The 24,724-nt window shown below is 35.8% G+C and overlaps 3 protein-coding genes across 4 annotated transcripts; 1 reads left to right on the forward strand and 2 right to left on the reverse strand.

Moving 5' to 3' along the window:
* The first annotated feature begins 1,982 nt into the window (after positions 1–1,982).
* LOC132175167 (putative inactive leucine-rich repeat receptor-like protein kinase At3g03770) lies at positions 1,983–7,245 on the forward strand. Of its 2 annotated transcripts, XM_059587015.2 has the most exons (10): positions 1,986–2,060; positions 2,155–2,244; positions 2,626–2,731; positions 2,842–4,163; positions 4,337–4,470; positions 5,065–5,308; positions 6,092–6,303; positions 6,388–6,413; positions 6,757–6,868; positions 6,942–7,245. In XM_059587015.2, exons 1-10 carry the CDS (start codon positions 2,039–2,041, stop codon positions 7,155–7,157), a joined length of 2,484 nt encoding a protein of 827 aa, XP_059442998.2. In that variant the 5' UTR covers positions 1,986–2,038; the 3' UTR covers positions 7,158–7,245. The 2 variants fall into 2 exon arrangements, with proteins under 2 accessions (XP_059443002.2, XP_059442998.2); XM_059587019.2 differs by lacking the exon at positions 6,942–7,245 and having other exon boundaries at positions 1,983–2,060; positions 6,092–6,298; positions 6,757–6,846.
* Positions 7,246–7,788: 543 nt separating this feature from the next.
* LOC132175188 (putative adenylate kinase 7, mitochondrial) lies at positions 7,789–12,103 on the reverse strand. The gene is made up of 5 exons (XM_059587054.2): positions 11,514–12,103; positions 10,091–10,231; positions 9,689–9,770; positions 9,538–9,578; positions 7,789–8,262 (listed from the first exon to the last, which is right to left on the reverse strand). The coding sequence occupies exons 1-5, from the start codon at positions 11,865–11,867 to the stop codon at positions 8,095–8,097; spliced, it is 786 nt and encodes a 261-aa protein (XP_059443037.2). The 5' UTR covers positions 11,868–12,103; the 3' UTR covers positions 7,789–8,094.
* A 1,219-nt stretch (positions 12,104–13,322) lies between these two features.
* LOC132175078 (argininosuccinate synthase, chloroplastic) lies at positions 13,323–18,673 on the reverse strand. The gene is made up of 10 exons (XM_059586894.2): positions 18,495–18,673; positions 17,016–17,074; positions 16,828–16,915; positions 16,388–16,529; positions 15,547–15,595; positions 15,259–15,441; positions 14,854–14,928; positions 14,580–14,765; positions 14,243–14,331; positions 13,323–14,132 (listed from the first exon to the last, which is right to left on the reverse strand). The coding sequence occupies exons 1-10, from the start codon at positions 18,559–18,561 to the stop codon at positions 13,580–13,582; spliced, it is 1,491 nt and encodes a 496-aa protein (XP_059442877.1). The 5' UTR covers positions 18,562–18,673; the 3' UTR covers positions 13,323–13,579.
* Positions 18,674–24,724: the final 6,051 nt, after the last annotated feature.

The following is a 24,724-nucleotide window of genomic DNA, read 5'->3' on the forward strand; positions in this document are numbered from 1 at the left end:
TGGTAGATCTCACAAATCTAATAGTTGATTTATTAAATTTGTATGATGATATAAAAAAAATATTAAAGAAAAATATTGACGTGAATCACTTTTAAATAGCGTATAGGCACAAAGGCAAAGATGATGGGTCTCTATGCAGGAGATCTTTTATGTCAACCAATCTCAGTGGTTGGGAATTTTTTTCTTTATTTATATGATAACAATAGAAGCAAAGGCAAGTTGCTATCTTTCCTTTCTTTTTCTTTTTTTATTATTTATTATTTATTATTATTATTATTATTATTATTTAATTCAATGCAGAGAGAGGAGGGCAAGGGGAAGTTGCCATCTTTCGTCTATGATATCATATGGTGATAATATCTTTGTTGAATGAATTATTTGAAGAAGACGTACCATGAGATTAAAGGTGAAACCATGAGATGGTTGGTCCCATATTTGTAGTAAAGAAATTGCCACTTCAATGTGAGAGTCTCTTCTGTCATGACCTCTTTTCCTCTTTGCATTTCAACACCTTCCTTGTTCAATCTTATCTCATTCCTTATTTATTACATCTTTAATGCTATTTCTCTTGGTAAACCTAACTTGCCCTAGAATCAGGGTTACACATTATGAGGGGTGGGGTCATTCTGACAAGGAAATGGATCGAATGCTACAACTTTTAGTAGAATTTATTACTAATACGAGTCTCATTTTAATAATTAATGTAATAAGTGTCGGTGTGGTTTTCCACGCTAGTTTATCAGGGACGTAAAAACCTTAGCTATCTTGTAATAATAGATACTGTTATCTCTCTTGTCCATTAGCTCTTGTTCCCTAGGGAGCCCTCATGGCATGGCCTACATATTTATTTCCTTTATGCATGTGGTGCTTTTCTTTTCCACTTTCATTTTCAATCACGAATCTTTCAATAATATGAAAGAGATGTTATCAGTTGTATGTCATATTCAGTGTTTTTACTATAATTGAGATTCATATACAAGCCTGCATGCTGGTTCTTACAGGCTCATATGCTGTAAAATTTACTGTCCATGCCAACTGGGGAATTACTTGGTATTCTTGATGGTGATAAGGCTTGAGGACCTTTAAGGGCTGTCCAGGACCACTCTGGCTGACTCCTGGCATGTAGGGATGGAAATTGGAATCAAGGGGTCAGAGGTCTCCCTATTTTCAAAATTTTTCCTTCAGCCTTGTCCAAAAGGCCATGGATTATGTAGAATTATTATTGACTAATAGCTTTTTTGGATGTACGTTTAAAGGGCTTAAAAGTGCGTTTAATACTCAAAAAGTCCGTTTAAAGAAAAAAAATACTTATTTGGAAAAAAAAATTGAAATCACTTTTAAGGATAAAAAAACTTAAAAATGGTCAAAACGTTAAGTTTATTTCTCAAATACAATTTCAAACATGTTATGAACCAACTAAAAATGACTGAAACACAAGAGCCATATTTACCAACACCACCAAAAGCGCTCCATCTATCTCCAAGTGGACCAACAGTAAAGGAAGGTTCTCTTCCTTTGGCTTGATTTGAGAAAGGATTATGTTGCCAGTTCTGTACAGAACTCAGTGTAGAGGACATACTGCCCACATGGCTAAAGCCCTTATCTTCTGATCTAATACTGCAAATCATGAAGGTTTCATTGGAGTGGATGCTCAGACCATATTAAAATGTCTTGTTGCTTAAACTTGCCAAACAGGATTGCATGGGCTAAATGAGCATTTGCTGATATCATATTATAGACAGCCTGTCAAGTTATGGTAACTAGCAACATCACTTTCCAAGGATGTCTATATTGTTATTACCATTCTGTCCTTCAATTGGTTATGATTTCACTGAAATAAAATTATTTAAAAAAAAAAAAAAAAAACAGCAAAGTGAAATAAAATTCGGACAAGAACAGAAAAACAAGATAAAACAACAATGTAATTATAACGGAAGTCAAGGTCAGTATCAGAAACTTTCTGCAAAGACATTGAAATCTACGACCAGGAACAGGCAAAGAAACAGATTTGACTTCATTTTGAGTTGGAGCTGCTGCTATGTGTTCACTGCTCAATGAGAGTGAGAATTCGTTTGCACCAAAAAACTAAAAAAAGTGGGAGAATTTGCACTTGCAATAAAGCAATGATTCTATGAATGAAAACCCAATATGCAGGAATGCTAGAGGGAGGGAGAGCTAGAGAGAGAGAGATCGCAGTCTCCAAAGAAAGAACAACATGTGGAAGCACTAAATGCATTAATCCAGGTAACCCCACTTCTCGTATCCCAAACTTTTCGTCAGAAAAGCATGCATAACCTTTATTGCTAGTGCTCCCTAGTTGTTGGCATATAATCATTGATCAGAAAGAGAAAAAATAGAGAGAGAGAGGAAAACCGCTTCACAAATCACACAGTCGATGCATGTTCGTTACTCATATTTTCCTTCATGGGTTATCCTTATCTTCCTTGAAGCATTCAACTTATCACATTTCAGCGGTTCTGTTTGTCAATCAAGGACTTCAGTCTCTGTTTTCATTCTGCTTCTCCTTCCTAATTTCTGTGGAACTGTCTCTTTTATGTTTTTTGGGAAGTGCTCTGAAACTTGTTCAACAATGCAAGATTTCAAATTGTGAGGTAAATTTTGCAGCTTTTGGATCTGTGCAGCTTGCATTACATTACCGGGTTTTCTTCAAAATCAGAGAAAACCCAAAATTTCAATATAAACTACCACAACTCTGCTTGATCTTTGCAAGGTCAGTCTCTGTTTCACTGATAGATATTTTTTTTTTCCTGCTTTATGTATTATTAAATGACAGGTTTATATGGGATCTCTTACTCTGTTGTCTTCTGAAACTACATGAAGCATTGACGAAGAGAGAGAGTGTTTCATGGGGTGGAGTTGCTTGTTTTTACCTTTCTGTTTTACATGGAGTTTTTTTGTTCTTGGTACTTATCAATTACAACCCTCTCAAACCCAAGTGCTTCTTCAGCTCAGAAAGCACTTAGAGTACCCCAAGCAGTTGGAGATTTGGAATGATCATACTAAAGATTTTTGCTCTTTATCTTCATTTGTACAAGTAAACATCACATGCCAAGACAATTTTGTCACTGAGCTCAGAATTATGGGTGATGAGGCTGCCAAAGTTGGTGACTTTCATGGGTTTTCAATTCCCAATCAAACTCTATCAGAGAGCTTTTCTATGGATTCTTTTGTGGCCACCCTGGCGAGGCTAACCAGCTTGAGAGTTCTTAGTTTGGTATCTTTGGGCATTTGGGGTCAACTTCCAGACAAAATTCATCGATTGTCTTCACTTGAATATCTTGATATGAGTTCAAATTTTCTTTTTGGATCAATTCCTCCAAAGATTTCTACAATGGTGAAGCTTCAAACTCTTAAACTGGATGACAATTTCTTCAATACTACAATCCCCAATTGGTTTGATTCATTATCTAATCTGACAATTCTAAGCTTGAGGAACAATCAGTTCAAATCTAGCAATGACATGTCTGGAGAATTACTACATCTTACCAGCTTAAATAGCTTACGTTTTCTGGATTTGAGTGCAAACAAATTACACTCTATGCTGCCTGAAATGCCCGAAGGAGTGATCATGGTTTTCCTCAGCAATAACTCCTTCTTGGGTGAGATTCCAAAGCAATATGGCAGATTAAGTCAGCTTCAACACCTTGACATGTCATCCAATATGCTTAGAGGGAAACCTCCTACTGCACTTTTCTCTTTGCCCAATATCACTTACTTGAGTATTGCATCAAATATGGTTGGTGGGTCACTTCCAGACCATCTAAGCTGTGGCAGAAAACTTGAGTTTGTTGATATATCCAATAACAGGTTAATGGGTGGATTGCCTTCTTGTTTGAGCACTAAGACAGAAAAGAGAGTTGTCAAGTTTGATGGGAATTGCTTAGCCATCGATATAAGGCATCAGCATGCAGAACCATATTGTGAGCCAGTCAGAATGAAGAAACAATCCAGAGGCAAAAACTTAGCAATTTTAGTTGGTGTAATTGTTGGAATCTTCGTAGTTATGGCACTTTTGGCTTTTGGCTTTCTATTTTTGTGTAGAAGATATTGCCCTCGAGGGATATCAGAGCAGCATTTATTGCAGAAAGCAGAGCAAAATACCTCAGCAGCTGGGTTCTCCTCTGAGTTTCTAGCAAACTCAAGTAGGTCATCTACTAACAAGAATGCAAAAATAGTTTTTCCCCTTGAAAGGAAAATAGTGCTTAAATATGGCCTGAATTTGAAAGCTAAAAAACAGTTTTCTATGCGGACAACTGGACATGATTTTTAAATTTGATGAATGAACATTTATGGTAACACATTTTTTCTTGTTTAGGATTTGTTTCTGAAGCTGCAAAGTTGGGCATGCAAGGTCTTCCAGTTTGTCGGTCTTTTACTTTACAAGAGATAAAACAAGCTACAAACAACTTTGATAACTCTGCCTTCATGGGAGAAGGATCATGTGGAAAGGTGCTGTAGAAATATTTATGAAATTGTATGGTCAAATTTAAATAGTCATCTAGGTTTTATCAAGTTTTTGAATAGTTACAACTGTAGTAGGTTTGGCATATCACGCGTGTAATGCTGTAAACAGGACTAAAATTAGAAGATTAAGGTAAAAAGTTTAGACCGCTAAACCCCAAGATGTTATCGCTTATCAGTGGGTTGTATTTGATGACATTATAGGTATATACTATATACCACCATGCATAGCATGTGACATATGATGACATGTGGGTTCTTTTGGCAATGTTTTTTAGTGTAGCTTGAAGCATTAACAAACAACTCAAAACACAAAATACTCACAAACCACCAAAATTATTTTTGCCTTCATATCACATCACAACCAAAAAGTAAAAAGTACCATCTAAAAAGTTTTGTCAAATGAACCTAATTATATTTCGTAACCCCAAGTATTTTGTTGTTTCAAGCTGCATTGCTATTATACTTAGTTCATTAAAAGGACTTATGTGTATGTGACCATTATGAACACTGCATGTGACAGCAATTGACTCAACCATCTAAGCTATTATTTCCATAACCTCTCTCTCCTTTGTCTTGCAGCTTTACAAAGGAAGATTAGAGGATGGCACCCCAGTTGCTATTAGATGTCTGCCTTTGTCCAAGAAATATTCGATCCGAAATCTTAAACTCCGGTTGGATTTGCTTGCAAAGCTTCGTCACCCACATTTGGTTGTCCTTTTGGGGCACTGCGTTGATGTTGGTGGAAGAGATGATTGCATTGGGAACAAAGTCTTTCTTATATCTGAATATGTGCCTAGAGGGAGTTTCCCTACTTATCTTGGAGGTAATTTTGGAATATTTAGTAAGCAGTTATATTAGAGGCAATTTTGGAAGCTTATGTCTTCTGGAGTTCTTCAAATATCTGATCATCAGGACATGACTTTCCTCACATAGAGATAATGCTGCATTTGTTTTGACAGATATAGGGGTTTATGAACTAGAATTTCAACAGGATTCCAGCTCCCATATTTTTTCATTAAGGTTATAGACATGTGCATTGTTACAAGAATTCATAAGGGATTGGGTCACTCTCGTCTCAATAGGGAAAGAAGCAGGATCTAACCTCTTTTTCCTGCCTATTTTCCTAAAGAGAGATTAAAATAGTAGGATATTCTCCTCTCAATAGAGAAAGAAGCAGGATCTAGCCTCATCTTCCTGCCTATTTTCCTGAAAAGAGATTAAAGTGGTAGGATATTAGAGAATCCTAGGCCTCTGCCAAACACAGGGTTTGAGGGATAAAACTTTTCATGCCTTTTTATTCATAGAATGTTGCCTTAAATAGACTCACACATAAGAGATACAGATTCCTATCCAATAACAATTACATGCATAAGAGATAGACTTGAACATAACTAAACAGAGTATGATAACAAAGACCATCTCTGGGATGACTTCGAGATAGACTCCTTATTCCTTCAGAACTAGCACTAACATAGACTCTTTATTGAAGGTTAAGATAAAAGAATAAATGATTCCCAACTCCCACTTCACCACATCGTTTGTGCTTCTTGAAACTCTTACTCTGCAGACTCATTATATTCTAAGTATAGCAGCATTGCATGTGTAGAGAATAGCTGCAGAAAGGTTTTCAATTGGTCAGAGAGATTGGCAGTCCTAATTGGTGTAGCCAAGGCTGTGCACTTCCTACATACTGGAGTTATTCCAGGTTTCTTCAGCAACCGACTGAAGACAAATAATATCCTGCTCAATGAGCATTGGATGGCAAAGTTAGGTGACTATGGGCTGTCTATTATCTCAGAAGAAACTGACAAATGTAGGGTAAGGCTTAATTTAATCGATTGATTGGATCACCATGTAGTAAATTATTGTTAGTGGTTATTGACTTGTGCCCTTGGTTTGTAGGCAAAAGGAGAAGGCCTTAAATCATGGTAAGGATGTTCTTTAATCAAAGCCATGTTTTGATGTGATAAATTGATGTTAAGTAATGCCATTATTCACACCCATTTCGCACCGGCTAAACCTCCATGTTTTAAATGGCTTTCCGCTAACATGAGAAATCACTTAAAATACGACACGTCAGTTAGTGTGAAATGGGTGCGAAGATTAGCGTCACTCATTGATGTTTATTTAGATGTCATATTCTCATGGAGCTTATTGGAAGGGTTGGACTGAAATTGACCATGGACAAATTCATCAAAGTGCTGACTAGAAACCTCTAGATATTAGTCTGTGTTGATTAACATTTTAACTATTTGGTATCCATGTCTTCAGGCAAATGACAAAATTAGAGGATGATGTTTATAGCTTTGGATTCATATTACTTGAGGCACTTGTTGGTCCTTCGATACATGCTAGAAGAGAGGCATTCTTGCTAAATGAAATGGTATGTACAGAAATTCTGACTGTAGAATATATATATATATATTGTTTTCTGATATTAGATTCTTCATTTGCAGACATCATTCAACTCCCCAGATGGGCAGAAAAGGATAATTGACCCAATTGTGCAAGCCAGCTGCTCGCAAGAATCCTTATCAGTTGTGATTTCCATAATGAGCAAATGCATTTCTCTTGAGTCATGTAGTCATCCCTCTATTGAGGATGTGCTTTGGAACTTACAGTATGCAGCTCAAATTCAGTCAACAACAGGTGATGGTGATCATAGGCTTTGACTCTGCATCACATCAATGTTCTTTTTTCTTTTTCTTTTCCATTTTTTTTTTTTTTTGGGGTGCATGTAAGCTAGCTGCTCCTGAACATACCCATTTCATTGCTGATTAGAAGACATCACAAACATCTGAGGCCATGTAAAGGCATAATGTGCCTCAATCTGGGCAGAGTTGATAGATCTTGATAGACATGTGGTGCTGTAATTGTAAAATGACTGATATAGAATCAGTTACCAGGTAACTTCAATAGATTTCATCAACTATGGAAGTACTAGTCCCAAATCAATGGTAGAATTCTTTTCTTGACAAACTTGTATTCAAATTATGATAGATTAAAATAAATCATGGGGACTTTACAATATCTTACTATTAGAACAACTTTAGATCCAAGGAATATTCTACTCGTTCACCGCTACACTAAGTTGATCAAAGGGCAATACAGATGAACAAAAATAAATAAAAAAAACTACACTTACCCCTTCAAACTTATACACAAATTGGAACGTATTTTCAAACTTTAAAAAGTTTTAATGTCCCCCCAAACTACCTAGCCCTTTTACTTAACTCTTTTGTGTTAGTTGTTTTTGTTAAAACCGAGAGAAAATAGGTCAAGTGCGTAATTTGTAGGGAAAGAGAAACAAAGAAGTCGTTTGTAGAAGCTCAAAAAGGTTGTTTTCCAGGCTGCCAAAACTATATTACAATTTGAATGATGAGAACTGCTTACACTTGATAAACCGATGAGTACAAGAGATTTCAACACTATTTCAAAGCATTTGCTACAAGACTCTCAGCCTAACAATGTGATTCGCGTTACACATATTTACAGTAAAGAAGTCAAAACATGGATGAGAATCTTAGAACTAAGCCTCATATTTACTGTAAACTCGAAGAAAAAAAAAAAGAAAAAAAAGAAAACATGGTAAAGAATCATAGCACTAAACTAAAGCCAATCGAATCCTGTGGTGAGTTTATGTGAAGAACAGGCGGCGTATATATGTTGTAGCTGTAATGCAGCCAAAAGCCCTCGCCAAGTCTCCCCATGTGCACTGCCAACTTGAAAATCAAGAAGCTTTTTCTGTTTGCTGTAATATTCTTCTAGTGGCTTGCTCTGGGAAGAAAAAAAAAATCATGAAAACTCACCTCCCCTTCTGATTATGTTATTATATATACATATAATATGAGCATCGTGGCTCAGAAAAACCCACCAACACAGAAAGGAATTAAAAAAAATTGCTTTCCATCACACTGCAGGGTCGTCAAAAGGTTATTAATAATGTATCAATGTAGCACAAAAGTTTTTAACGGCTGTTTCCAGTATCAGTTTTCTCTAATGACGAACTTTCCCAATGAAGAGCAATGATCCATTCTTGGAACCAAGGGCTTGAACCATGAGAAATAAGTCTGTCTCTCTAAATGTGAGTCACCATGCAGATGAGCAGAAGGAATAAGAAGAAGAAAGAAAGGAAAAATTTACAGCCTAAAGGACTATTAGCCTTAGCCAGAGACAAATGCCAGAATGACGCAAGAAGTTTGCTTTCCATATATCATAATGGAATTCAGCTGCCCTAGGATTAAAAATAATATATAATAGAAGTCCTTTCTGACTAATTAATCTAACTAAAACACAATGAATTACAATGGCTGGCAGAACCATAGTCAATTGACTTTTTGAAAGGGAATTAACCATCTCAAAATAGGCATATTCCAGGTTGGGTTATTACAAGTCACAGAAAAAGCAATCTCAAGATGTGTGATATACTCAAACTGTGTTGCCCAAATTTTGTTTCACTTCTCTCCGGTTAGACAACTATGATGTCACTTTCTACAGTTCTAGCACCAAATTAGAATGAAAGGTACAAAGCTTAAAACAGGAACTTCGATTTGTCTCACTGCCTAATACATGTTTAGAATATTTATTAAATAAGTAAATTCAACATTTTCTATCATCAGCTTAAGCTCTCGGGACAATTGGTGATTTAACATAATATTCTGAAGTTCTAAGTTCGAAATTTGACTCTACAATTTATCTCTCATTTTAGTTAAATATCTATGTGTTAGACCTCACTTGTTAAGAGGAAATTTGAACCCATACGTGAGGGGGAATATTATATATTCAATTAAATGATTAGATTTACTATTTCTTATGAACTTAAACTTTTGAAACAATTGGTGATTTGACAACTCATAAATAAATTTTCCCACCCATTTCAAATTTCACCAAGGGATGTGAAAATTGTGACTGGACCAAAAGAAAGTGGAAACCATCACTAGTGATAAACATAAAAACAATACCATGCAAGATGGACGTTCATGATTAAGTTCAGATCAGGAAGCATCTACAAAAATGCAAGGGAAGTACCGAGATATGAGAATTGAGGATTACCTGTTTTGCATAGACTTGGAGTTTTTCCTTCCAGGTACCATCTGCATCAGCATTTAAGGATTTTGGTTGAGAGAAATGCATCGCCATACCAGAAACTTCTACCTTGGGAGTTGTTTATCTCATGAGATTCAATAGGGGGAAAAAAGACTACCTCTTTGGTGTTTCACCAAGCAATCCTCTGTGCATTTAAAATTCACAACGAGATCAATCTCCGCAAGTTGGTCAAGGATCCCCTGTGACAAAAGATTAGAGTTCATGGCTGCACTAGTCCAAGTTGTGTTATCATCAATGCATGTTTCTAATGAGGTGCAAGCATGACCCTAGAGCAGAATATCTCGACAGGTATACTGACGCTGAGGAAGAAGTAAAGTTGAATTAAATCCAACCTTGCATCCTTTTTATCTGAGTATAACAATATCTGGGAACCAAAGCAATTATTGCAGATTCCAAAAGACAAAATTTAAGTAGTCTGACAAAGTCAAGTACATACAACAGATGAAATGTGCATTAGGCCAGTCATAAGAAGGTCAAGTGTCTGTAATAAAAGACTTACAGCCTGGATTGGTGAACGAGGAATTCCATCCAGAATAAACCCATTTTCACCTTGGTAATACCCATCTTCCAATCTCTTCGACAACAGCCCAAATATTATATCCTCTGGAACAAGTTCCCCATGATTGACAGCATTTGCAATCTATTTTCAGATCATGAAAGAGAAAATATAAAAAGATAATATAAAGTGAGTGGGATATTAATACTGCATTGGTTCTGATAAAGGACTATCATACTTATTTTTTTTAGAAAATTTCCAATCCCTCCACTAGTTTATGAAAGCTTTGATGTAATCAGCAATAATCACAGCTCTAGAATTCCTTACAATATTGACAATAATACAGTAATAATGCCAACATGGAATGGTTATTTTAGAATACTCATAAAATACTTCATCTACACACTGGTAATGGTACACACACTAACTTCAAAAGGATGTCTCCTCCAGATCCTCATCGACCAACTACAGTTTCCAGCTTGGTTCACAGTCTCACAGATATACTTCAAAAAGCTTTGCATCTTAAATTGCACCATCCATTTTCATTTAAACAATTGTAAAGTCTTTCAAGACAGATCACAGATATACTTCTAGTATCCTAGTATTTTGGCATAATTCAACCGAGCAATCCCATTTTGTTCTTAGAACCATACAAGTAAATCATTTTGCTTATTTGGTACCCAGAAGCCAATTTGTAATACTTCTTTCGAGCACCCCACAGCCACCCAAAAAGGAACTGCATTGATCTTGAATAGGGATTCTTTTTTTTTTTTTTTGGTGACGATCCATGATATTTTCCAACAATACTATACATATATACGCCTATCCTCATTTTCCGAAGACAATACAGCCCAAAATATTGCAGGTGAAATGTTAAATCCCGAAAGATTCTTCACATAAGTAAATATCTTTTCCATTTTTTATCTTTAACAATAAAAAGGCAAATTTGTCGTGCAATTAAAAAAAAGGATTTTTTTTTGGTTGGTATATAGCAGAGAAACTCACAATGCATAATGTAGTTGAACAAAGACAGATATTTATCAGCTCCATTTACAAAAATGGCCCTTCCAGCAAAGCACCATATCTACCATGACCTTCAAAAAGTGAATTGACCAAAACACCCTCAAATCCCAAACCACCAGACCTGATCTCTGTCTTCATTCAAACAACTATGGATTCGAAACTTTACGTTAGAATTCTCGAAATTTTAATCATTATTCAATCAAATGGTCAAGATTATCTTAGCATTTTTCACCTTTAATCATGCTTAAAATCTAATTAACTCCACCCTGAAAATAGAGATCATCAACAAAATCAACCAATAACACTTCTCAGCACAAAATCAAAGAACTAAACCAGTGACCACAAAGCAAAAACACAAAAAACAACTTCGAAAAACACAAAGCGAAAGCAGAGAATCAGAGACCTGTTTGTAGAGCGCAGAGCGAGGGCTGAGGTCTTGACGGACCAGGCTAGCCATTGAAATGTGAGGAACTTCTAGAAGCTTCGCGAGCCTCACAGCGTACACGTGCCTCTTGGCGCCGGGGTTCCCAATGAACACCCACTGCACCCCTCGGTTCGGCCCCGAGCCCTCCGAATCCGCCATTGCAGCCGCCGCCAGCCGCTCGCTCTCGCTCTCGGCTCCGTAGTAGTAGTAGTCGGCTTGAGGCTGAGCAGCGGCCGAGGCGGAGGGGGAATAGAATCGGCTCAGAGCGAGCCGCGCCAGCCGGAACAGCGGCGGCGTCGCTGTCACCGTGATCAAGCGGCTTAGTCCGATCATTACGCGAGAGGTTTTAGAGAGAGAGAGTTCGTTTGGGAAAGAAACTGTAAGTCGATCTGTAACGGAATGGAATTGAGGGTTTAGAGAGAGAATAGTGGAAATGACCTCACTCTGCTGTGGTTTTTACATCAAATGCCATCCCTCTTGCCCGCCATTTCTCGTGGGAACCACACGCTCGTAAAAAGGGTCTGGAAGTGACATAAAAGGACAAATAAAATATTATTTAATAAAAGCTATTTTTTTGGTTAATTTGTATGGTAAATGCATGAAATGTCTAATATACCCCAGTAAGAGGTCTGAAAATACCAAAATGCCATCTATGAGAAGTGTAAAAATAAAATAAAATAAATCCCTTAAATTAAAGAAAATTTTAAAAAATATAAATAAATGATAAGTTACAGATGTGCATGATAATCTCAGTCATTTTTAATTTCAAAACAATTATTGAAATTTAAAAAATTGTGCATGATAAAATACCATAAGAATTATAAAGTATCCCAATCAGCAAGTCTTCCTAAAAGAAAAGAGGCAATTTTAGAGCAAGGGAAGTTATTTTTTGTTGCATTGTTCTTTTGAATCATCATATTAAGGATCATCATGAAGGCATATTGTCAAATTTGGAAAGAAAAAAAAAAGCTGGAGAGGGCTTGTGAATCAAGGAATATTTGGATCATTTTTAATATGTTCTATTGAAAAAGCACGTGAGAATCATATGTATTTAGGACACATGTCATTTTAATAAATCGAGTAAAAGAAAATTTTCCGACCCAATTTGAAGGATAACTTAATCCAACTTTTTTCATCCATAAAGTATCTACAATCCATGTGTCAATATCAGAAAGTTAAAAACATCCAATTCTGTCATACATTGAGATTTCGTACTTTAAAAAAATATGCAAGTCTATATTGTTATGCCATTGTTGAGATTTCTCTCCTACTATATGTCATTGTTCCTTGGAAAGGTCGATAGTTTTGAGAAGGCATCAGTCTGGCTTAAGCAATGGCTTAGAACCAAACATTCATGTGAGATTAAAGTTTCACATTATTTTAGAGTCCCATTAAAAAGCAGAAGATGTTGGCAACTTACAGAAAGGATGAACATGTAGAGGAGAAGGGCTTAATTGTTAGACAATGATAACAGTGCATATCAGTTAGTGAACCTATTTACTTTTCAGGAATTCTTGATGCAGACTTCTTCCCTGAGCTTTTGGAAATAGTCTTGATGGATTTACAATATTGAAATCATTGCCCTAGCAGAAAATCCAAGTTGAATTAAAAGCCAGAACCTGTTTGAATCTGATGGGATATTATTGGATTGGCATCTTTATAACTGGATGCAACCATGAAGTTCATCCTCAAGGAGATGAAATCTCATCTCCTTTCCCCTAATGGGCATCCTATTGAAGTTGCTTCAATAAAGTTGTAGAAGAATATATGTGCACCAACAGAAGTACAGAAGAAAAAAGAAGAATAAATAAGGCTTCCATTGTTGTCCAAATCAATCACAAAATTAACACGTCACAAGAGGGAACACTAAATAGATGGTAAATCCTAAGAACCTAATAGCAGTTATTAAACTAATCCAAATGGATTGGTGATCAGAAAGACAAAACAAAGGGGGACAAGCTTTAGATACCCCGCTTAAGCATTGATTGAACCTTCGATGGAAGACCGTAAAGCTGTATAAACCCATCAGCCTCAGCCTGATCACCTTAGATACCCCGCTTAAGCATTGATCGAACCTTTGTTGGAAGACCATAAAGTCGTATAAATCCAGCAGCATCAGCTTGATCATACATCATGCTGTCCTCAAAAGAAGAGAGATCTTGCATGTACATGCTTTTAGGGCTCCGTCGGCCTGCTACAGTAACAGAACCTTTGAACAGTTTGAGTCTAACTGAACCTGTTGTAGTCTCGGTAATCTTCTCCATGAATGCATCTATTGACTCGCGAAGTGGGTCAAACCATCTGCCAGCATACACTAGCTCTGCATATGTGAGGGCATTCACATCCTTAAATCGCATGCTGTCTCGATCGATAGTTAAAGACTCCAACTCTCGTACAGCGGTGAAAAGGATTGTCCCACCCGGAGTTTCATAGACTCCACGGCTTTTCATACCAACGAGTCGGTTTTCAACCATGTCAACTCGGCCAATTCCATGCCTCCCACCAATCTCGTTGAGCTCAGCAAGTAGAGTTGCCGGAGAACGCCTCTTCCCATTGATTGCAACAGGAAAACCCGATTCTATCCCAATTTCAACATATCTACAAGGAACGAGGTCATCAGAAAGAATACAAGAAAATTTTAAAAATTGCATCCACATCAATAGATAATGATACAGGGGTCAAACTGAAAACTTCACAGGAAAACTTACTCTGGCTCATTTGGAGCTCTTTCTGGGTCCACTGTCAACATGTACATATCCTCCTTAGGCTCGCTTGCCGGGTCTTCCAAAATGTCGCCCTTTAATGGCATAGAATGTACACACGTGAGAGAGAGAAAAAGAGAGAGAGAGGGGCTAAAGGAAACAAAGAAAGCAAAAAATGAGCTCATCTCATACAAAAATTCCTGAGCAACATACTCAAACCCAAGACCTACACCAATTAAAAAAATCTGGGGGCACAAGACAAAATAGAGGAATGACTGCACAAGATGTAGTGGACAATTCTATACCACTATAGCAAAATAGGGAAAGGAGACGTGAATGTTACCTCATGGCTAAGGTGCCATAAGTTCCTGTCCCTGCTGTATATGGATTTTTTTGTGACTGGGACGGGCACATTATGCCTCCTAGCATATTCAATAGCATCTTCTCTTCCTCTAATATCCCATTCCCTCCAAGGAGCTACAACATTTAGCTTGGGATTCAGAGCAAAGAATGTAAGCTCAAAGCGAACCTGATTACACAAAACAGCAAGCGAGATTCATATAAGACAAAAATACTTGACGGGGTCATAAAATCTAGACTTCAACCATGAGGCATGCCTGATCATTTCCTTTTCCTGTGCATCCATGAGAGACAGCATCAGCTCCAACTTCTCTGGCAACATCCACCATGGCCTGTTAAAGAAGTAATACATATAAGATCAGACAGAAAGAGTATCATTTAAAATAAAAAAAGTTGATAACAAATAGCTGAGAAAGGAAGCGGCTTCTTCAACCAAAACAAAAAAATACTGTTGATTTATTTAAATTACAAAAAAGCACAAATAAAGGATCTAAAGTCCACTCTATCAGAAACAACGAATGGCAACAAGAACAAACCAGAGGAAAAGCAAGCTCACTTCTACGAGAGCTCCAAACAGTTATTATTAATGTTCCTTGAAAGTCCACATGCTTACTGTATATAAAAACTACTACAATGTAACAAACTTCTAAGTAAGAGCTTACTTTTGCAATAACAGGGCGTGCCATCGAAGTTCCCAGCAAATATTTCCTCTCATAAATTGCCCCAGCTCTCAAGCAAGGAAATACGTAATCTCGTACAAATTCCTCCCTCAAGTCCTTCACCACTAACTTAGAAGCCCCACTGGCTTTAGCTTTCTTCTCCAAGCCTTCCAATTCAGCTATACCCTATGAATTTTAGCATTTCGGACAAAGCACACAAATAAGACAAGAAGGAAGGCGGTAATACCACCGGCCAGGAGGAATTGAAAAGTATCGTCCACCAAAAGTTACCTGACCAACATCCGCAGTAAAGCAAATAACTTCACAGCCATAGTTCTCCCTGCAATGGGAAAGTTAAGAAAAAAATCACTTTGCATAATCAGAGCAGCATATAACGTCTAAAAAGAAAGCAAGAAGCATCCACTCCACAAGTTTCTTTTTGTTTGTAAATATTTGACAAAATCTGCAAAAGAAAATGTCAAGCATAGAACTAACATTTGATCAGGCAAAATTATCAACAGTTCCTTAGACCCAAAGTCAATACCAGAATACTTTTTTTTTTTTTTTGATATTGGGGAACCTCAGAAGTTTTCCTACATGGAACTGGGTAAATCGTTGGTTTTTCACTAGGGGGTGTGGCCCCAACGGATTGTTTACACCCAAGAGGTGTTGAACCTTGGACCTTGAAGGGAGCAAAACCTCCAAGACCAGAATACTTATACGAAAGTCATCTCCATTACTCCAAAATACAGTGCCTGCAAATTGTTGTTCTACCTTATCTCCTCTAAACTTACTGCTCTATCTCCCCTTTCATAAAATAAACATTTTAAAACTAAAGGACGTGAATTTCCCTGAAAGAAAAGAGCATGTGATGTCTAGTTTCATACTCCCATAAATGTATTCCAATACTGACTAAATTGGGAAGAAGAGTAGAACTAAAGAACCCTGTGTACCTAGTTGACAAAAAACTAGGGGGAATGTTCCAAGCCAGAAAGAACAGGGACTATCCTAATACCTGCTAAATTGGGAAGAAGAGTACAACTAAAGAACCCTGTGTACTTGATTGATAAAAAACTAGGGGGAATGTTCCAAGCCAAAAAATAAAAAAGGGACTATGAAACACGATACATACCTTAGCCATGGGACAATGACAGATGTGTCTAAGCCACCACTATAGGCTAGAACAACTTTATCGAGTTGACCACGTAACCCTCTAACCTTTGTAGCTCCAGAAATTTGAATGTCCCTCTCACTCTGCAGAATTGCTTGTATAACTGCATCTCGAGGGCAAATCATAAGCGTTACAACCACAGAGGCTAGACAAAGATTTTTTTTTTTTTTTTTTTGATAAATCTCAAACAATGCATATAAAATGTCTTGAAAGACATCTATGTTATCAAATATCAAGGAACATGATAGCCGGAGCACGATCCATTCAAAAACACTATCATGAAAAGAATAACCAAAGATAGCAAGCATTGACTGATACTAACTCCCAAAACGAAAAGTTCTTAGCCCATAATACCAAACAATATAATAGCATAAACATATACAATAACCTAACAACCTCACCTTGATTGTTATGAGACTTTGTAATATTTCTGCTGTTACTAGTAGTTGCAATAGCATGACCATGGAGCTCACTCGTTCTAGCTGCCAACTGCCAACAAAACTCAAAGTAAATTCGTTACTTACACAAGGAATATTATATATAAAGAGGCATGGAAAGACCATTATTAACTTTTAATCGAATAAACTACCTCTGGGAACGAAGACAAATTCCTGGGGCAGAATACTTTGCCATTATACAGCAATGACCCTGTAAAATTAGAATCCATTATACATAATCTCAGAAATTCAATTGCAGATAACAGAACCAAACATAAAAATGAAATTCAACTACTTGAAATCAAAATCTTCATTTTCTATCTTTCAAAAGACGGATTTAATGTTTGCAGCAGACTTTTGATTTCATAACATTATTGGGTGAAAATTGACTCAATATCAAACTGCTGCCGTTCTATCATGTGGGGAGTAAATTCTCTATTGGGTTTCACCAAAAAATGATATATTTCAGCTGAAATAATTTTTCACAAAGTTCATGGAAAACAAAGACATGCTTAAAGAGATAGGCCTTGAATGTTAAAAAAGATTTCCAACCAAGATTTGTATTTTTTCTTCTACGTGCAAGCAGATTAAGATCTTAGATAATCAATGCTCACAGAAAATGAGGCCGAAACTTGGAAATAAATTTCAAATAAAAAAAAAAAAATTAAAACTTAAAAAGTCGAAAGGAAACAAACCTCTCTTGGGGGGTGGGTGGGTGAAAAGCAATATTTGTGGGTGAGCATCAGCAGAAATATTTTTTCACAGCAAAACATGCTTAAAAAATCAGAGCCCGGAATGTTAGAAAACATTTGCAACCAAGATTTGTACTTTTTTCTTACAAAAAAAAAAAAGATTTGCACTTTTTTTCTTCTATGTGCCTGGGAAATGTATCAACTAAGCAAACAAAGTTCAAATCTTACATAATCAATACTCACAGAAAATGCGATTGAGACATGCAAATATATATATATAACATGCAAATAAATGTTAAAGAACAACAAAAAGAAAAGGCAATTAAAACTTAAAAAAGGTCGAAAGAAAACAAGAGGCACCTCTCTTGGGTTGGGTAAGCATCAGCAAAAATATTTTTTCACGAAGCTCATGGAAAACAAAAACATGCTTGAAAAACAGAGCCCAGAATGTTAAAAAACATTTGCAACCAGGATTTGCCTTGGAACCGTATATCAACAAAGCAAGCAGATTACAGATCTTAGATAATGAATGCTCACAGAAAAATGCGGTTGAAACATGCAAATAAATTTGAATGAAAAACAAAAAGAAGAAATGAATTAAAACTCAAAAAGTTGAAACGAAACAAGAGGTATCTCTCTTGGGTGGGTGAAAAGAAAGATTTTTGTGTGAGCATCAGCAGAAATAATTTTTCACAAAGCTCACAAAAACAAGCTTCAAAACAAATAGAGCCCAGAATGTTAGAAAACATTTGCGAGCAAGATTTATACGTTTTTTTTCTTCTCTGTGCCTCGGAAATGGACACAGAGCAAACAGAGCCCAGATCTTAGATAATCAATGGTCAGAGAAAAATGCGATTGGAAAATGCAAATAAATTTCAAAGAACAACAAAAAAAAATGTCAATTAAAACTCAAAAACTCGAAAGCAAACAAGAGGGTACCTCTCTTGGGTGGGTGAAGAGCAAGATTTGTGGATGAACAAGGAGAAATTGCCTTCAGCTGGGCCATAATTAATCTCAGAGATTAATCTCTTTCGCTCTCTCTCTCTTGGCGTCTGTGTCTCCGTCTCTGAAACGAAACTCTCTCCGACCTCTTCTTTATAGGAACCTTCTTGTACAACCACAAGGCACCCACACGCAATTTACTAGGGTTCTGTGGTGGCCAAAACCAAGACGTAATTGTGCGACAACGTCGTTTAGCGATTGCGTGGGACACGGGAATCCGCCGCCTTGTCAACTTGAAAGATCCACATATTTCTGACTCGGGGCCACATATTTCTGACTCGGGGCTGGAAATAGATTCCCAGAATCTTCAAAAAGTTAAATTTAAAATGAAAAATAACTATTAACAATTAGAGAATCTCTAATTTTTCTCTAATTAGAAGGACCTCAATTCGAGTCTAATAGATTTTGTTGACCCCAAATAATTATATTTTCTTTTTTGTGTAATTAACTGGGGGTTGATTAATCAAGAAAAGTAGTTATTGGCTTGTAAAGATTTTGTTGACCTTCTCTTCAAAGATATATATATATATATATATATATAGTGAGAGAACCAAATTCCCTGAACTTGGGAGAGAATGTACAGCATTTTTCATGACGTTATTCCATTAAATTAGATTAATCAATTTCCAATTAGACAAAACAATATATATATATATATTGGAAATTGATTAATCTAATTTAATGGAATAACGTCATGAAAAATGCTGTACATTCTCTCCCAAGTTCAGGGAATTTGGTTCTCTCACTCCAACGATAAAGACAGTTTACCAATGGCTCGGGTTCAATGACACTTGTGATTATAATGATTTTATTATTTTATTGTTGTTTTTGTTTCTGTTTTTTATTTATTTTTTAACTGGTTTTGAATTTTAAAAAATAATTGAAGTCCACCTATAGGATGTGATTGTTTGATTGATTTTAATTGCTTACATTTAATACAAAATATGAGAGAGAGAGAGAGAGAAATGGGCATAGGGTTTTGGATTTATTTGTAAATATAACAAAGGAATAAAAATGGTATCTAAGAATTATTCCTGCATGTAATGTAATTAAAATTTGTACCAACTTATTGCATTAAAAAAAGTAACCGACCCGCGCGATGAAACTTGATTGAATCGCTCAAAATCGTTTTTTCTATAATCATTTATAGAGTCCAGTTTTATTTTTATAAAAAATAAATGTATGTAGCATTTAACATTCATAAGCACCTGATAATCCATTCACTCAATGTAAGTAATCTGCCCATCCAATGTGAAACCAACTTTTGATCGAGATGTCAAAATCTCCTTTACTCGAATCTCCAAAATTCTCGTCTCACGAACAATGTTATGCAATGTTCTACGATCACATTATGTTATTAAATTACTCTGATACTATTTGTAACGACCTAAAAAAATAATGTGAGAAACAAATGTTTTAAAAACAGTTTAAGGAAATAAAGAATAAGTAATGGCCAGAAAAAGAAATGACCATTTTTAGCAAGGAAACAAGTTCAAGGAACATAAAAGAGTAAAAGGTTAAAGTTTGCCTGCACGCTTGATGTATTAGGTTTCAAATGCACTTTTTCCTCTGTATGGGAAAACAGTGGAATTAATATATGCTGTCCAGCATTTCTTCACCTCACAATTTAATTATTGTCTTTTTTCCCAACCTTACACTTCATTGTCATATGTAGTGGTCCAATATTATCTTAATCATGGCAAGATGTCCCATGCACAACAACCTTTGTGGCTAAGCCCTCCTCAACATTTCAACATGTCTCATGATCACCTTCGTAACTAGCTAAGTACTACCTCACTCGAGAAGTACTCCTGTCACGCATGCATGTGACAATCCTGATTCCTGAAGAGAAAGGGATCGATTGAGATCCTCACTTCATAAGTACTATCACATGTATTTGAATACTTAACAATGGGATTGAGGACTCGTGAATGATCAGAATCGATTTGTCACGTTATTTAAAATTTTTTTACGTCTCATGTTTACTGCTCCTCAATCACCTCTATTTTCGTAGTTGTCCCATCAAACACGTAGAATGGTTGAACCACCTTTAATGACCAAATGGATAATTCAACCACCCCTTAATTGAACTTTCAAGGCAGCCAAACCGGCCAAAGATGATAGTTTGGCCACCCTGCGTGATGGGACAACAATGAGAAAGGTGTTAGGATAAGAGTTTGACAGTGATAAGGAGGTGTGAAAGAATTAGGAGAGAGGTAACAGTAGCCAACGAGGTAAGACAACCAGTGAAAATGAGATCCAAAATTCTATTTACAATACTAAGCATTTACTTAGAAATACACGTACGTTAAGGCGGCTATAACATAAAATGATTTTTTGAAAAAAAAAATCAATAAAAATAATAATCAACCAAAAACCTTTTTTTTTTGATAAAAAAACATTTAATGTAAAAATAGACCGAACCTAAATTTGGACATTGCAGCTATGTTTGGCAATGGAATGGACTTTAGGAAGCGGATCGGTACTGTAGCAGACTTGATTGATGTGAGAGAAAAAAAATAAAAATGTTTTATATAAAAAAGTGAAAATTTTGTTTTGTAGTGATTTTTTTTTAAATTTGAATAATAATAAAAAAATGATTAATTTGATGTAAAACGTAAGAATGTTGGAGTTGATTTTGAAAGAAAAAGTGTAAAAGTTTTTTTTGAGTTTTGGGTCATGGATCCTCTTTTCAGTCCGTCATCTTGCCAAACATAACCTGCAAGACAGGAACCCACCCTTGCATAAGGTTCAAAGCTACACAGCAGCAACCCTACAATAATATCATGCTCTCCAGTGTTTCTCCACCTTACAAATTAATGTCTTTTTATCTCCACCTTACACTTGATTGTCATATATATGTAGTGGTCCAATATTTTATCCTCAACATGCCAAGATTCCCATGCACGATAACCTTTTTTCTTTTGTCATGTGCCAAAACCTCCTAAACATTTAAAAGATTTCTCTCATCATCATCATCTCTCTCTCCACACAAAATTTGTGTAATTTGAGATCACAACCTCAACGAACGGCTCACATGCAAGCCACAGCAGCAGTTTCTTAGCACTGCATAAAGAAGGGCATTGCAGGGCCCTCAATAAAGGAACAACATGGTATTAATTAGGTTTTCTCAACTACTACGCTAGCTAGAATTTCTGTCTCACCATCATATTTTGTCCACCATAGCTTAACAAAAAACCACATTTGTTTTTTTTTGTCGATCATGGCATGTTCTCAGGATATTCTGAATCCCAAACAGTAAAACCCGTTTATTATATATATATATATATATATATATATATATATAGTTTTTGTTTGAACTTTGGATTGTTAGTCTGATCCTCGTTCCATTTGCGGCCTTCTATCACTGATCCTTCTTTTAATCTTAGCTGAGCTTTGGATTCGGGTCGCTACCTAGAGTGACAATTGTCTCAAAAAGCTTTTATTTTTCCTCTTTGTTGTATTTGATCAGAGATTCATTGTTTAGATATGGAATAGACTAATGGAACAAAGGTGATAAACACAGTCTCCAAAATAAGAAGCTTATAATAAAATGAAAAAATAGAAAATGGAGACGAGATTAGAGCTCAAAAGGGTTACAACTTGCCCTTATTAAATTCTTGATGTTTTTAATACAAAATATTCTTATTTATATGAAAATTGGAGAAGGTAAAGATAATATAATTAAGTATGGTAGATGAAGATAGTACAAGTATAGTAGGTTTGAGATAATATCAAATTTAATTAAATCAATTTGAACTTAGAACTTGAAAAGACACTTCTCTTAGGTGCCACACAAGGGATGGATATGATTAAAATAACTTAAAAGGTTGAAAACAAACAAAAGGTACCTCTCTTGGGTGGCACGGCGGCGGAGATGATTCGACCACCCTAAAAGCAATTAGATTTTTTATAAGTAGCTAGGAAGCAAACAAAAAGAAAATACCACCGTTGAGTGGGTGAGCATGGCGAATTATTGGCTTCATCTCTTTCTCTCAGAGACTAGAGAGCCTCTCTCTATATCATCGCTGTGTGTCTGTGTCTCCAACTCTGGAATGAAACTCTCTAGGACTATATTTGAGCACAAAGACAAGACAACACGGGGTTTACTAAGGTTTTTAGTTGAGGTTTTTTTAAGTGGGCAAAGCAAAAACCCAATGGACGACAACGTCGTTTAGCGAGAGAATCAGCCGCCTGTCAGGTTGGCAGATCCACGTGCTTAATTGCTGGCGGTGACTAGATTCCGAGATATTCAAAAGTTGATTTTGTTGACCACTACTGTCCCTGTGGCCCATTCCATCAATCAAATTGATTATAAGTTAATTATTATTACGGTTGATTAATCTAATTAATTGACTACATCGTGAGACGTGTTTGGTTTAGATTCTCTCCTCAGTCCATGGAACTTGGTCTCACTCCAACGATTAAGACAGATTACCAACGTCTGGGTTAAATTACACTCGTCATTCATTATGATGATTTTATTCTTTAATTATTATTATTATTATTATTTTGGGTATATATTTGAACTGATATTGATTTTTTTTTTTTAAATGAGAGTCGACTTATAGGAAGTGATTGTTTTTGATTGATTTTGCTAGCAGTTAATATAAAATAGGAGAAAAAGAAATGGGCATAGGGCTTTTGATTTATTTGGAGGAGTAATAATATTATGTTATATAATTAAGAGAATGATAAATATATCTAAAGCCTTTGGGTGAACACACCAAAATTTTTATCTTCTTAAGTTTTTTTTTTTAGACCATTTATTCCTTGGGTCAATCGAAATGCCAAGAAAATCCTTACCGTTAAATTTTTTTTAACTGTCGTTAGATTGGTTAAAACGCACCGTTTTGTCACGTCAGCATAATAATAATTTTTATTAATTTAATTTAAAAAATAAAATAATAAAAACAAAAATGGAAGGGGTAGTTTGAAAGCCACCCCTTGGGTTTAGGGGCTGGTGGCTTCAGGGGTGGCCGGACCCCTTTAATTTTTTTATTAATTTTTTTTAATTAAATTAATAAAAAAAATATATTATACTGACGTGGCAAAATGATGCATTTCAACCAATTTAACTGCAGTTAAACAAATTTGAAGGTATGAATTTTTTTGGCATTTCGATTAACCCAAATAGTAAATTGTCGAAAAAAAAAAACTTAGGGAGATAAAATTTTTGGCATGTTGATCTAAGGACTTTAGATATATTTACCCTTGAGATAACGTAATAGTAAAAATCAATCTTTCAATTATATAACACACAAATATCAAAACAGTAAATTACTATCCTTCAAACTGTCATCTAAAGAAACCTTTCTCTTGACCTTTGAGTCAAGAACCTAATGGATAGAACCAATCTATTTGCCATTCCCCAATAGTTTTTAGGTTTTTAAGCATTATATTGATTGTTCTAAGGTTGTTGTTGGGTTGCTCCACCCATATTTTGTGTTTGATCTTTGATGTTCTTTCTCTCTTTAAATTGCAAATAATGATATAAGGAGGATTTCTATGCCCCAAGTCTTTTCTTTTACCCAACGTCAAACCCATTGAAAATGACCATCTCTGTCATTCGTAAACAATCTAAGCTTAGTTTGTTAACATTTTTGCCTTTTGTATTTTTGTTTTTCTTCAAAAAGTAAAAATATTAACAAACAATACAAACCCAAATCACTTTTATAAACATAAAAACAATTTTCGCATAACACTTAAAAAAACAAAATAAGAAGAACCATTTCCACTAAGAAACATTGAATTAAAAATGCATGCCAAGTAGGGCTACTCCGCCTGGTTTTTGGACATTTTACTCTACTTTTTAGCTTGCTTTTAATTTTTGTAACGTTGTTGTGTTTTTATTCTGTAGCATGTTTGCCACTACAAAAAACGAATATTTTGCTGACATGGGTTTTCTGACATGTCAGGTGGTCTGACACGTCAGAATTTTTTTTCTCACAAGGCGTTTTTAACGTGTGTCAGGCGTTAAAATTTTGGGTGTTAGAAACAAAAAATTTCTAATGTGTCAGATGTAACGCGTCAGAATTTTCTGACACGTCAAAAGTTTTTTGACATGCCAAAAAGTAACACGTCAGAAAAATTTCTGATGTGCCTCTACTAACACGTCAGAAATTTTTCTGACATGCCAAAAAGTGACACGTGAGAAAAATTTCTGA

This window comes from Corylus avellana, chromosome 3 (assembly GCF_965113065.1).
Source record: "Corylus avellana chromosome 3, dhCorAvel1.hap1.2, whole genome shotgun sequence".
Classification (NCBI taxonomy): Eukaryota; Viridiplantae; Streptophyta; class Magnoliopsida; order Fagales; family Betulaceae; genus Corylus; species Corylus avellana.